The sequence below is a fragment of the Vombatus ursinus genome, unplaced genomic scaffold (genome assembly GCF_900497805.2).
Source record: "Vombatus ursinus unplaced genomic scaffold, bare-nosed wombat genome assembly UNPS02014848.1, whole genome shotgun sequence".
In the NCBI taxonomy this organism is placed as follows: Eukaryota; Metazoa; Chordata; class Mammalia; order Diprotodontia; family Vombatidae; genus Vombatus; species Vombatus ursinus.
Window position 1 is genome coordinate 3829577 of NW_020954626.1, and position 14557 is coordinate 3844133.

General features: G+C 35.8%; 1 protein-coding gene across 5 annotated transcripts in view; it reads right to left on the bottom strand.

Moving 5' to 3' along the window:
- The window catches only part of FAM214A (family with sequence similarity 214 member A), a 132798-nt gene that overhangs the window by 19860 nt on the left and 98381 nt on the right, over positions 1–14557 (bottom strand). For all 5 annotated transcript variants that reach the window (XR_003567189.1, XM_027840779.1, XM_027840780.1 and 2 more), the window contains exons 3-7: positions 12720–12904; positions 11327–11529; positions 9669–9794; positions 5130–6972; positions 3231–3347 (exon numbers count right to left, since the gene is read on the bottom strand). Coding sequence is in view for 4 of the 5 variants with exons in the window: in XM_027840779.1 (XP_027696580.1) it covers positions 3231–3347; positions 5130–6972; positions 9669–9794; positions 11327–11529; positions 12720–12904 (2474 nt within the window). In the remaining variant the exon portion in view is untranslated. The remainder of the gene's footprint in view (positions 1–3230; positions 3348–5129; positions 6973–9668; positions 9795–11326; positions 11530–12719; positions 12905–14557) is intronic.

Genomic DNA, 14557 nt, shown 5'->3' on the forward strand with positions numbered 1-14557 from the left:
ATTAATTACATTGGAGAGGTGTTAAAACAGTGCTATGTGAGATCTAGAGCTGAAGTATCATTACTTATTTTTGGGAGAAAAAACAAATTAGCTAAGGTGTGGAGGAGAGATAGGAATAGAGCTGAGCTTTAAAGGACAGACAGGAATCTGATAGAAAAAAAGGGAAGGGAGAACATTTCAGGTATAGTGATCAGTGTGAAAAAACATATAAAAGTAGGAAATTGTAAAGTGTATTCAGGAAACATATAGTGGTTCAGAATGCATGGAGGGGTGGGGAAGAGAATAAAATGAAATTGGAAAGAGGTCCTTGAATGCTAAATTAACAGATTTTGAGTAGGCAAAAGGGAGTGACTGAAGATTTTTGAGATAAGTGATATAAACAGATTTATACATAAGGAAGGTGACCCTATGTATAAAGGAGATGAATATTAAGAATCTCATGAAAGGCTGTAGGATCCAAAGTAGGAAACCCTGTTACAACTTGACATCCCTAAAAAGGTATATATAGTGCCTGCTGAATAAAATTAAATATATTGTGCCTGTTTAAAGGCGGCTAACTCATACTGACAGCCTGCAAATGATTCAAATGCCTCAGGCAGTTTCATCCAGACCCTGCTCAGTTCACAGTTAAATACAGAATCCCTACAGATTAATATATGATTTGATTAGCCAGAAGAGGCAGGTCAGGAAAGGGTTCTATACTGAAACTTTAATGGTTCTAGAATTAACATTCAATATCATCCTTCCCAGCCTGTAGATGAGCAGGAAGTCATAAGTACTAAGGAGAAAATGTGTGCTGCATGTGGGGTGAAAAAATTAAGAGTATAGATTATTTTGAAAAATATCTTCTAAGAGCCTGTGTAAATTTCAGAGTCACAACTATAGCTATAACTGACTTCAACAATAACAGAATGTGATTCTCTGGTAATCTGTATACTGTTGTATGTTCTGCCTTTTAAAAGAGGACCATGATATCAGGGAGGTGATGTCATGACTTGCAAGTGAATTAGATTCAAATGAGGGAGGGCTGTGCAAAGTCACCAGCCTCACTTTCTCCTCCAGAGTCAACTGGGTCCAGTAGGAAGACATAAATCAGGATGACTCAAGTTGGCCCCCAATACAGTGGGAGACCTTGGCCTTTTTATGCTAAGGTCTTACCCAGGTCTCAGTGTGACTAAGACAATGACCATTCAGTGATTAAGAGTAGGTAAGAAATGAGGCAAAGGATGGCCTCTTTTACCTAGTTAAAAAAAATAAATCTGGGAGGGGGAAGATCCTCATGGTTTTAATATTTTTGAGTAGTAAGCAGCTATGTCATTGCTTTACACAGCCCCAATATTGTAAAATGATGCCTAAAATGTATAAGAAACAATGTTTAACATTTATTATAATATTACACTCCATAACCTGAGCAGGTGCTGGTACATCCGAACTAATAGGTGACCGTAGTGGAGCCTGCATTTTCTTTTCCATTTAACTGGATAGCAAAAGTTCTCTACCTCTGTGTTATGGATAGTACTGATATTAGAAGCCACAGAATCAGAGATTTGGAATCAGAAAGGACATCAAAGATCATCTAGTAAAAGCCTTCATTTTACAGATGAGGAAAGTGAGAAAGGTCTTAAGTGACTTGCCTAAGGTCACATAGGTGGTAAATAGCAGAGCCAAGACTTAAACATAGGTTCTCAAAACTTCAATTTCAGTGCTCTCTGACATATAGAAACACAACTTAATTAATTAGGGCCTTCTCTTGGACCATTATAAATGTCAAACTGAGTTTATTCATGAGTTGCTATTAGTCGACTTCCTCACGAACACTATATAATAATAATGATAAAAATAATAACTCACATTGTTAATAACTCATTTTAAGGTGATTAAGTGCTTCCTCACCTACTGTGAAGTAGGTGTTCAAGTTTATTATCATCTCCCTTTTACAGATGAGACTCAGAAGAGTTAAGTGACTTGCCCATGGCTAAAATAGCTAGTAAGTGTGGGAGATTGGACTTGAATAAATCTCTTGATTCCAAGTCCAGTACTCTTTCCACTATGTTAGGCTACTTCTCACATAAGGTGATGTAATATATAACCCAAGAAATCACTTACTTCTTTTCAACAGGAGTAAACAGTCTCTGTATGTAAGGATCTCAGGGTACTGGCTGCCTAACTTTTCAACATGTCCCTATATAATTAATTTTTGTGATCAAAGGACCTGCCAGATAATAGGCAGGGATTATACTAAGTTGGTGCTGCTTCCCCTCCATCCCCCACTCCCAACCCCCATGATACAAGTGAGAATTCCTAGGATAGCAACTACTTCCTCTTCACCTTGGAAGGAATCCAATTAGAGAGGAAATCACTGAAAAATCAGTCCTTATAGCCCAGGTCCCCAGCAAAATACAGGTAGGGGGATAGAGAAAGGAGCATCTGTCATTTTTCATTTATCCAACAAGTTTGGGGACAGTGATGGGTAGTAGTAGAGGAGAGAAAAGTCACATGATGGTGGGGTGGAATATTTGAGAGTAGAATGACACTGTCTTTGGCTATCCAGATTTAATAGTAGCCCATTCTTTCTGCCAGGTAAGGTATAATAAAAGTAAAAAAAACATGGAAAGGATGAATAGACTTTCAACATGTCAAAACTTTACTGCTGTAGAAACTACTCTATGCAAAAACTTCATCCCAGGAATCACCAAAGTATACAACGACATAGGAACTCAAAAGGATAAAATACTAGCATGAACTTAAAACAAAATAAAAAACATTATACTACAATGGTCCTGGCAGACATACACAAGACAAATCTCTATTTCCTCTGCAAAAGGATCATGAAGGCAGGACTTAGATGTGTAAATGTGAGTGTGCATGTATTAGTGTGTATTAAAACTTAAGCTTAAAGATTAACAGTCCTATTCCTCATTTTCTAGGAACCTCATTTTCATTCTTTAAGTACCTAAATTGTTTAATACCGGCTTGACTGTGTCTTTTATGTTGCTGACTAGGCTAAACTTAAGTAATCTCTAAAATACTTAACTTTACTAAAAGTTATGAGTCTACAATTTCTTAAAAAGGTTCCACTTCCATACAGAATTTAATTTTTAATTACTTCAGTTAAATCTGGTCTTTACTGGAAAGAAGTGGCATTTTGCAAATCACAAAGTATAGGAGAATGTTTGAATAAATTTAAAGTTATTTGGTCTATATGCTGAATAACAAGATAGAGTACTTACAGGACTTGAAAGAAGAGGTAATCCAGTTTGAGGATGGAAGGCTTTGGTTGAGGTTCCATCTATTGAATGAAAATTATGTTTTTGCCAAACACTTGAATGCTTCACTGATATAGTTCTCTGTTAGGAAAGAATACTACTTTAATTCAAGCTCAACACAACTGTCAAAAGCCTCAGTTTCAAGACTCATTTTAGTTGTAGTGAGGTCTGGCAGTAAAACTGTATTTTCTCAATATCATAAGAACTGTTATATATATGATTTCTAAAATTTTTTTTAACCATTTAGAGGAGAGGATCCTGAACCAGCTTAGAGAAAAATCTAATCATTATTTTTACAAACAAAATGAAAAAATTTCTAAACAATTTGAAGAAAGTAACTTGATTATACAATTACCTTACATTATAAGAATTTTAGACAGTCAAATGACTTATTTTCTGAAAATGAATCTCGTTAATTGACCTTAAAAAGGCATTTCACAAATATAATGTAAGAGCCACCACCAAATTATACTACGACTATCTTCTCCTCTTCCTCCTCCTACTAGACATTTATGTAACATTTTATGTTTCACAAAATGTTTTTTATCATCCATTCAATCCTTAGAGGATGGAGTTGTTAAAGAACTAGAAAGTTTTTGCGTCAGTATACATGAAAGGTAGAGATACCCTGATTCTTGGAAACTTGAATCTACATATCACAAGTGAAGCCCTAACTGCCAGGTACAAAGAATGGTCTTTATGAAATAGATATAAAAAAAGTAGCAAATTTGAGGTTAAGGTTGGATTTGTGACAATTGTAGTTTTACAAAACAGGGATTTTAGAGGTTCAGGATTCTCTCCCTAAATGGCAAAAAGATATTTAGAAAGACATGTAGGAGACATCAAAGACCTATTTAAGAAAAAAAAAAAAAAGGTCACTCAGTTCAGGATAAGGACAGTACAGAAACAGTTAAGTAGTTGGGGGGTTTTGTTGCTGTTTATGTTTTTGGGAGATGAATGTCTGCTTTGTAAATACCTCTGAAAGGAAGAAAATGTGTGATGAACATAGCTTTTAAATACAGACCAATTCTGACACATCTATGATAGTGTTAGGTCAAGAAGGAAAGAATATAAAACTGAAACACACAGAATTATGAAACCTAAATTTAAGTCAATAGTTTTGGTCTGTCTCTCCCATCCAAACGGACACACAGAATTGTACTAGAGTTAGCAGCTTAGTGTGCTTATTTGAGTTTCTTTTCTGGATATTATCCTTGTTTGTTCAATGGTACTGGGTCCTAATGAACAACAGCAACAGGCATCATACAGCTATATGAAATAAAGCACCTGATAATTTTGTTAGTAGAATCTGTTTTTATGACATTTTGAACCCACAGACCACACATAAAAATACTTGAGATTCTGATAGGAAAGGAACTGCATAATATATCTTTTGAAATATAGCAGCTCACATAATTTTTTTAACCACAGTTTTTACTCTCTGACCTGGTCTCTACTGCTCACGCAAATAAGCTATTTGTCCTGGGGAAAAGATTATTTAGGAAACTACTATTCATTACTGGTACTAAATTCTACATATAAGGTAAAAAGAAAATTTAAAACCACACTTTTTATGTTTGTTTTTTATTTTTTTATAGGACATGTGATTTCATCATGATAGGAAGCTCCTAGTGAGGACCTCCTGTCAATGCAGTGCAGCACTTGCTCTGGTGATCCAGGCATTGGGAGACTAGTTGACTTGTGCAATGTCACATGCCTGAGTCCATGTCAGAGGTAGAATATGAATCCAGACTTTCCTAACTCTGAGGACCAGCTCTCTAGCTACTACATGCCATGGTACAATGTTTTAAACAAAAACAATCAGATTTAAGAATTAGGTTTGAAATCCAAGTTATGACCTACCAGCACCTCTGTATTTCTCAGTCGTTCACACCTAGAGGAACAGTCTTCTCTAACTTTTCTCTGAAAACAGTTTTGAGATCCTTCATCAGTTGGGTCCTCGTTCTCATCCTGTTCCGTTTTGAATTGGCCTGGCTTACTTTTACACTTGAAAGTCTCACTGTCCTTTTTTTGATAGTTTTCTATGCTAACAAGTTGGGTATTTTGCTCACATGCCTTGGAGGTTTTGGGGTCTTTGTTTGAGCACCTGAGTTCATATTTATGCAGATGATCAGATGCTGGCAACACAAGAGATTTCACTGAACTGTCAAGTGTCTTTGAATTATCTAATTGGTGGCTGTGAAAATAATCTGGATTGCTAGTCTCACTTTTTACTGTTCTTTCCTTATGTTTATTTTTGCATATCTGTTCATCAATATTGCTAGGATTTGAATATTGTTTATCAATTCCATTACTAATTTCTTGATCTTTAAATTTACATCTGGAAAGTGTGTTTTCTGATCTGCCTGGTGATTCTAATTTAATTTCTTTGCCATAAGACGTATTTAAGCAAGACAATACATTTGTAGGCTTATTTTGTGTTTGTTGAAATGTGCTTTGGACAGTTTCACTAGGATCTTCCTGATGTGCATTTCTTCTGATTTGAGTTTTCAAAGGTGTCTTTAATCCACTGCATTTAAAAGAACTAAAGGATTTATCAGTAATTATACTTTTGCCTTCACTATCGTCTCCTGACAAAGCCAAATCTTTATTAGAAAAGGAAATGGAATTCTCCTTGCTTTTCTTCAACAAAGTTTTGTCTTCATATGAACTCCGAAAAACTTTTGAATGAGTAGAATTGGAGTCATTTGTGTTGAATGAATGCCTGGGGATATGTGATGCAGACGGGTCACAATGAATCAAGTGCTGGGCAATCCTTGCAATAACTTCTTGTCGTTCTTGAAGTAGAGAGCCTATTAGAGGATTAGTCTCACCAATGGATTGGCGAGAATAAACATTACTGGAAACAAAAGAATCAGGATGAGAGTTTTCTGATTTTAGCCTTGTTTTCCCCTCACCAGTGTTTTCTGAGGAGGTATATTCTGGGCTAACAAAGGAAACAGAGCTATTTTCCTTATTTTTCTTTAATAAATTTTCATTTTCATTTGAACTCCGGAAAATTTTTGAGTTAAACGAACTGGTATCTTGCATGTTGAATGGACGCCCAGAAACGTGTGAAGTGTTTGGATCACAATCAATCAGATGTTGAGCAATCCTTGCAATAACTTCTTGTCGATCCTGAATTAAAGAGCCTATTAAAGGACTGGTTTCTCCTGTAGGCTGCCAAGAACTGTGGCTACTAGAAACGTTGGGATCACCCCAGGACAATGATTTTAAAGCTCTCACTGATGTTTCAAATGATTTTGCATCTCCTGTAGCATTAAAACACTGCACACTTGATTGAGACGTCTCAAGGTCAGAATCATGACCAACACCTGGATAGAGTTTGAAATTTTTGACAGTCGTATTAAATTCTGAAGTCACAGATTTTTTTGCACGTAACAAACCTTCAGGTACTACAGTCCAAGTTTGTTTGGCTAGATGCGAACTGCGCATATTGCACTGTTCTACTTCCTTGGAATTACAACGTTGGTGAGTTTTCAGTTCATGTTCTTGAATCCTTTTTTCGTAAAAGTCAATATTAGTATGAATACTACAGGTCAAGACTGGATAACTGGATTGTCGAGGCAAGGACTGAACACTGACTTTCAAGGCCACATTGTGAGAAACATTGGGAACAGGAAATACGTGCTCAGTGGGAGTCTGGGAAAAATTCCACTGTAAGTCAACATCAGCAGCACTGATTCTGAAACAAGACAGATAAGAAATGTTAAATCACTATCCATAAAAGCTACACACTTCTAGCTATTTATCTCGTATCAATATAGCATCAATCATCAGAGACATATTCTGGATTCATTTAATTCTTTGATTTCCTCTATTGACTAATTTCTGTCTACTGACCCCCTATTACTAACATTTTAGTCTACCTAGATGAGCTAGTCTTCTATTTCACTGAAATCTAGGTGATTCAAGTAGAATATCCCTGAATTTCCCTCCTCTACTTCTTAAAACTTCTTAGTATTAACATCTGTTCTCACCTGCTTCCCCACTGTTTTTCAGGGAAGAAATATCTCTATTTTTTGCCAAAACTAATTCCTCAACAATTAAAAAAAGTATTCCTATCTCCTTTTATTTTACTGCCTTCCCTCTAGCTAACAAAGTGTTCTTTCATTCCTACAATGCCTTTGATCTATTTCTTTCCATTAGTTCTTTCCTACTGTATTATAAACATGCTCAGATATTTCAAAAGTCTTTTCTCATTTTTTCTAGTTTCATTTCATCTGTCTTCTCCTGAATCACCTAATTACCTAAAAAATAAGCCTATACCTGATATGCATATTGCCTTATAACCTATCATCTCAATACCTTGCAATCTGAATTCTATTCCTCCCACTTCCTTTTACAACTTCTCCCAGAAAAAAATAATATGTAATGTCAAAATTGTCAAATCCAATACCTTTTTCTCAATTCTCATTTTCTTTGACCTACCTACAACATCTGACATGATTAACCAAACATTCTCTTTTTAGATATATATCACTTTCCCTGCATTCCTAGATATCACCTTTTTTCTAGCGTCTCTCCTCAACCGTCTTCTCTTTCTCTTGCACAGGTTTGTAGGATCATAAATTTGGAGTTAAAAGGAGCTGCTGAGATTATCCAGCTTATTATAATACCTTTTATTTTATACGTAAGAAAACTGAGACACAAAGAGATAAAGATCACACAGGTAGTAAGAGATAGAGTCAAAATTTGAACATACATCCTTCTCTGGAGCCAGTACTCTTTCTAAGCAGCTAGGTCACCACCTACTTGGAGTAGACAGAGTGCTATACTTGGAAGATTTGAGTTCGATTGCTATCTCAGACACTTCCTAGCTGTATGGCCCCTGGCAAATCACTTAGTCTTTATTTTTGCTTCAATTTCCTCATTTGTAAAAAGGGATAATAATAGCACCTATGTCCCAAGGTTATTGTAAACAGCAAATGAGATAATATTTGTAGAGTGCTTCGCAAATGTTAAAGCTCTGTATAAATGCTAACTATTTATTATTAACGCCCCATATTTTCTGAGCCATTTAAGGTATAGGTGTGCCTCTAAGACAGGGGTTCTTAACCTTTTTTGTGTCATAGACCCTTCTGGAAGTCTGGTGAAGCCTATTAAACTTCCTCTCAGCATGTTTTTTAAATGCCTAAAATAAAGTATGTAAAATTACAAAGAAAACCAAATTATTAAAATATGGTTTTCAAAATATAAAATATACAAGTATATAGACCCCAAATTAACAACTGCCCAAGCTGTTTTTAGCCCTCTTCTCTCTTCTGGACACCTCATTCACTCCCACAGCTTCAATGATAACCTTTGTAAAGGCAACTTTCTAAATATATTTTTCCAACCCTTCCTGACTTATCTTCCTGAATTCACTATCTGTCTCAGTGGTAATACTTTTCATTCAGTTTCCCAAGTTCAAAACTCTGGTGTTATCTTTTACTCTTTGCTTTCCTCAACTCCTCAATCCAGTCCCTGATCCACCTTTTCGTAAATCTCAACATAAAAATATTACAGTTATTTGAGTATTATGACATACACTCTTATTAGACACATTACTAAATTCACTCATTTTTACAAAAATAGAAACTAAAGACCAAAATAAGGACCAGTAATCAACATACCTAATATCTAAAAGCTAGTAAATAAACATTTATTATTGCTTTTAGGGATGCAAAGCACACCATTCTGATAAAACGGTGTAAAAAAACAGGATGGGTAGTGAATGCTAGGGATGGAGGAAGAATTATGAGAATACATAAAAACATTTTATTTACTACTAAGTATATCTGGACTTGTGACAGCTAGATGTCATGACGGAGAGAGTGCTGGGCCTGGAGTCAGGAAGACTGATCTTTCTGAGTTCAAATCTGGCCTCAAGACACTTCCTAGCTGTGTGATCCTGGGTAAGTCACGTAATCAATCCTGTTTGCCTCAGTTTCCTCATCTGTAAATGAGCTGGAGAAGGAAATGGCAAACCACTCCAGTATCTTTGCTAAGAAAACCCCAAATGGGGTCATGAAGAGTCAGACAGAACTGAAATGACTCAACCACAACAAAAATATTTGGACTCGGGTCTACAGAGACAAAGGTTTTCAAAGTTATCAAGTCAACTATCTAAGGTGTCAATTAAACATTTCCTCAGCAGTTTATAAAGTAGCCTGCATTTGGAAGTTCTCCACCAAACTGTTCACACTAAATTTACTTTGCAAAAAAAATTTACATTTAAACATTTATTAATGTTCTAGTTCTTGTTTTGAGAGATATCAGAGACCATATAAACAGATAAATTTTCCTTAGAATAGAAGGAAACTTACAAATCAAAAGTTAATGCTACTCAGGAGTAAACCAACGGAAGTAAACAGATGTGTATTTGTACCACTGACATACCTGTAAAGAATATTTCGTGGAATAGCACCATGGGAAACACTCAGCCAAGCACTTAACTGAGAAAAAAAGACAAAAGAACGCACAGCCAATAGAAGGGTCTTCTCTTCAATAAATCGATCTCCATTTCTAAATGCAGTAAGAAAAAATAATCAAATCTTAGAAAGCATCATACAACAAAATGCTGAATTTAAGAAATGTAAGTTTTCAAGTGAATCAAATTTCTCCAAATAAGTATAACAAGAACAAAGGCTATAATCTTATCAATTACCTTGATAATATCTCTCACATTTATCTCCTCTTCTCCTCTCAAAGTTTCTACCCTAGCTCAGGTCCTATCAAAATAGCTTCATTTTCTGTACCACAATTTCAAATCTCTTTCCTCTCTTATGCGTCCTCCACAGAGCTAACTGACCCCGTTGCTACTCTTAGTGTCTATTCTATCTACTATCTTCTAGGATAAAATACAAATTTCAGTCTGGAATATAAAGACTTCCAAAATATGGCTCTTACCATTACAGTCTTATTTCATATCATTCCCTGGCATGCACTCTCCACACTACAGTCAAACAGATCTGCTAGCCGGTCCCTATACACAGTCTTTTGTTTCTTCTTTCCATGCCTTTAAATAGATAGCCCCCTGTGTGGAATGCACCCCTAGCTCCCCTAGGATGCCTAGCTTCCTTCAAAGCACAGCCCAGGTGCCCCTCCTAAAAAAACACTTCCTGACCGCCCCCAGTTGTTAAATGCTGTTTCTTTCAGAGATTTGTTTGCAAAACTTTGCAGATACTTTGCATTTACTTCTCTGGGCTTAAATTGTATCCTCCCAGTAGATTTTAAGCTACTTGAGGATGGGTACTGTTGAGTCTGTTTGTCTCTGTGTTGCAGGCACCTAGTATAATGCCTTGAACACAGCAGGTGCTTTATAAATGTTTGTGGAGTTTTAAATGAACGGGGTGGGGAGACACCAGCAAATAGTAAAAGTCATACAAGTTTACTGAAAATCTTTTTGGAAAGGATGATTCACAGGGGAAGCTAGGTAGCATAGTGGATAGAGCCTTGGAGTCAGGAGGACCTGAGTTCAAATCCGACCTCAGACACTTGACACTTAACTGGCTGTGTGACCCTGGGCAAGTCACTTAACCCCTAATTGCCTCACTAAAAAAAGAAAGAAAGGATGATTCACTACATAATTGTAAACACAAATAAAGACATGAGACACTATCAACGTGATATATAAAGAAACTAATGGAAAACTGTTTTTAAATCAAACTAAATTCTACCACTGTGACTATTTTATGCTGAACATAATGGCAGTTATATAAATATGAAAATGTTGTTAAGTTCAAAAGAGGCCTAAAGTTTTAGAAATAAAACTCAATCATTTTCCTCTATGAGTTTGAACTTAAAATCAGACAGTAATTCTTTGAGTCTATAATCTAAAATAAAATTATAATTAAAATTGGCATTTTGAGACCCACTGCAAGTAGCAGTATCTTCCCAAAAAATTATCACTTAGACAATGGCAATAAAGAAACTCATTATTAGAAGTGAATGTGTGTCTATCACACATACGGATTTTACTTTTTAATTTCTGAACCAAGAACAAATAAATTAATAAATGAAGGGAAAACCATAGAAAACCAAACTCCACAACTTACTGTCGAGGAACTGGTTCCAAGATCCACCTTTCTAATAATAATGCATCTTGTTTAATTGCCGGATCATTTAAATCATTTCCTTCTGTGTTAGGCCCATCATCACTGTAGCAGCAGTCTGGAAGTAACATCACTTCTACCATAACTGGAAGATTGTTTTTCCAAAGCAACATAACCTCAGACCTGGTTCGTCTGGCTTGACGACACTTAATAAAATGACATAATTAAAGAACATGAAAATAAGCAAAATATTAAAAAAACAAGATATAGATTTATATGTGAAAAGTGATTCAACGATAGCACTGGATGGCTAAAATACTTATAATTCCTGATCTAACAATGAAATTGTATCCCAACCCCCTAAAACAACTAGTCTGGAGCAGGAATTACAATTGCAATATCTCCACAGAGAAAAGTAAATTTCTATCACGGTAAGCTATTAGGTAGAATTGCTACAGGTGGCAGGTTACTTCCCTCTCACAGAAAAAGTACAGGTTTTCTTCATAAGTTATCACACAAGTACCTCACTGAGAACTCTGGCTAGAATAACTTATTCAAATAATTACTAAAGATGAAAAAATGCTATCTAGAGTATTACATGTCTTACCTAAGCCCAGAATATTTAAGATTACATTTAAATGAACCAAACACTGAGAAAAGCAATATGGAAAAGCAGGTAAAAACCTGGCCTTGGAGCCAGGAAGTCATGGGTTCAAGTCCTGTCTCTGATTCATAATGGCTACTGTGGGCAAGTCAGTTAACTTATTAGTACTTTAAGTAATTCTCTAAGATTATAAGTTACAGAAAAGGTGCTGCCCTTCATTGTAGAAAACTCTTCAGGGAGTTCTCTATTCTTATTTAAACACTAGGAAATAGACCTTAAAAGCACATACTAACTAAACATCTGCCCATATTAATTTTATCCTCATCTTTTAAGTAACAAATTATATATTTTACTATACAACAAAAGTATGTCAAGAAAAGACACCTTAGAAAAGTCTATCAACCTGAGTTTCAATGTCATCTATAAAACGAATGATCTAAAATGGATAATCTCTAACTCTATGACAGATAAGTAATGTATTATCATGACAGTAAATTTTACCCTATAAAATGAAAGAATAGATAATATATTATAGTGCAAAAGTAAATCTGCACTAGAAATGAACATATTTTTACCTTACATACTTAGACTGTGGCCTATATCTGCTGCATAAGCTAATTTCTCTTCCTCTTTTCATTCAGACTCAGATTTACCACTAAAGGAAGACAACTCATGGCAAACCTTTCTCCCTACAGAGAACAGCAAGCTGGATAAAGAGACCATTTGTACTGGATCTCTAGTTAATGGTGACCATTATAAAATCAAGGTAATAACACATTTATATAGTTGTACCTGGGCCAATTTATCACTGCATTCATGTTTTGCTTTTACTGGATAACTCGACTGTGCTGGAGGGCAATGAAAGCTTTCAGTTCGACCTTTTACAGAACATTCAGGTGTTCGGCCTTCTGTAATTAACAAGGCCAGGGAGACCAAGAATTCCTCTGCATCATATTCAAAGTATTCATCTAGTGTATCTGCCATGAAAAAACATAAGAAAAAAAGAGCTTTATATTAATACATCTTGTAGAGAAACACTCATCTTTTGAGTATCACTCCTCAAACTGCTTTTAATGATAAGTAATACATTTCAATTTCAGAATAGCGAAGTAAAGAAAAACATGACACCTAGGTTCCAGTTCTACAACTGATTTAATGTGTTATCCTATAGAAGATAGTTACTCTTTGTGTGCCTCAATAAAAAAAACACTTTAGGTAACTCTTTACTATGAACATATGATGTATACAGTATATGTGGCATACCTGTCACAGGTTTTCTCAAACAGAACCAACTTAAAATATTTCTCTTTTATCCCTACAAACCATCAAAATTATCCAAGAAATGCAAAAATTTTGGCAAATAATAAGTTTTTTAAGGCACAGAAGGCACATTTCTCACAACAACTCTTTAAGGTAGTAACTAAAGTCAACTACAATAAAAATATTCACAAACTGAAAAAGATATAAAATCACTTAATCAACAAGGATTTATTAAGTGCTTGCTATATGTCAAGCACCACATGTGGCAAGTACTCAGGGATACAAAAAAAGGGGGAACAATGGTCCGTGCACTTAAGAAGTTCACATTCTGATATGCGGAAGCAGCATGCAAACAATTATGAACATTCAAGATCTATACGAGTAGGAGCAAATCCCAAAGGGAAAGCACGACCAGGAGGTTGGGGGAGAGGACACAAGGAAAGACTTCTGGGAAGCTGATGCTGATAAACCATTACAGCTAAAATTGTACATTGGAAAATCATACACACAGAGATGATAACTGAACCCACAGGAGAGGACTAGATCACCAAGGGAGATAGTATAGAAGGAGAAGAGAAGAGGGCCTAGGACAGAGTTCTGGGTGAACACCCATGGTTACTGGGCTTGACTTGGAGGAAGAACCAAGGAAGGAGACTGAGAAGGAGCCTTCAGAGAAGAAACAGGAGAGAGCAGTGTCATGAAATAGCAATCACTCATAAAAATGCCACCTGTAATATACCACTTGTAAATACAGATCTACGTAGCTCCAGGGGAGGGAATACTGTATAACCAGTGTACTAGTGGTTGATGAATTGTGACATTTCTAGTTGTAAAGCCCATGAAAACTGTGCTGTATTTGCTAACAGAAATGCCTGTGCAGTTGTGGTAGCAAGGCAAAGTGGACCAACCATGTTGTCTTAATTTTTGTTTTGGAAAACATAATTATAGTTACAGTGTACTACGTTAGAATGACACAGGCTATTGTATTATGTACTATGGAGGAAAAAAATAAGTGTAAGATATCATCTCTACCCACAAGGGAATTACTATCAAGTTGAGGATACACTTGTGCATAAAAAAAGTAATGAAGAGAGCTAATATAGTGAAAAGAATACTAGATTTGGAGTCAGAGGACCTGGGTTAAATTTTAGCTCCATTACTCTCCACTTGACATCTATCAACCATAGTTTTCTGTAAAATGAAGGAGTTGGACTAGAGAACCTCTAAGGTCTCTTTATCACACCAAATATACACTCCTATGAACAAACAGCATAAAACATTATAAAAACAAGTGCCAAACTGAGTCTAAAGAATACTGCGGACTTGGCTGGGACTCTGAAGCAGAGGAGACTACACCTGGGTTTTTGAAT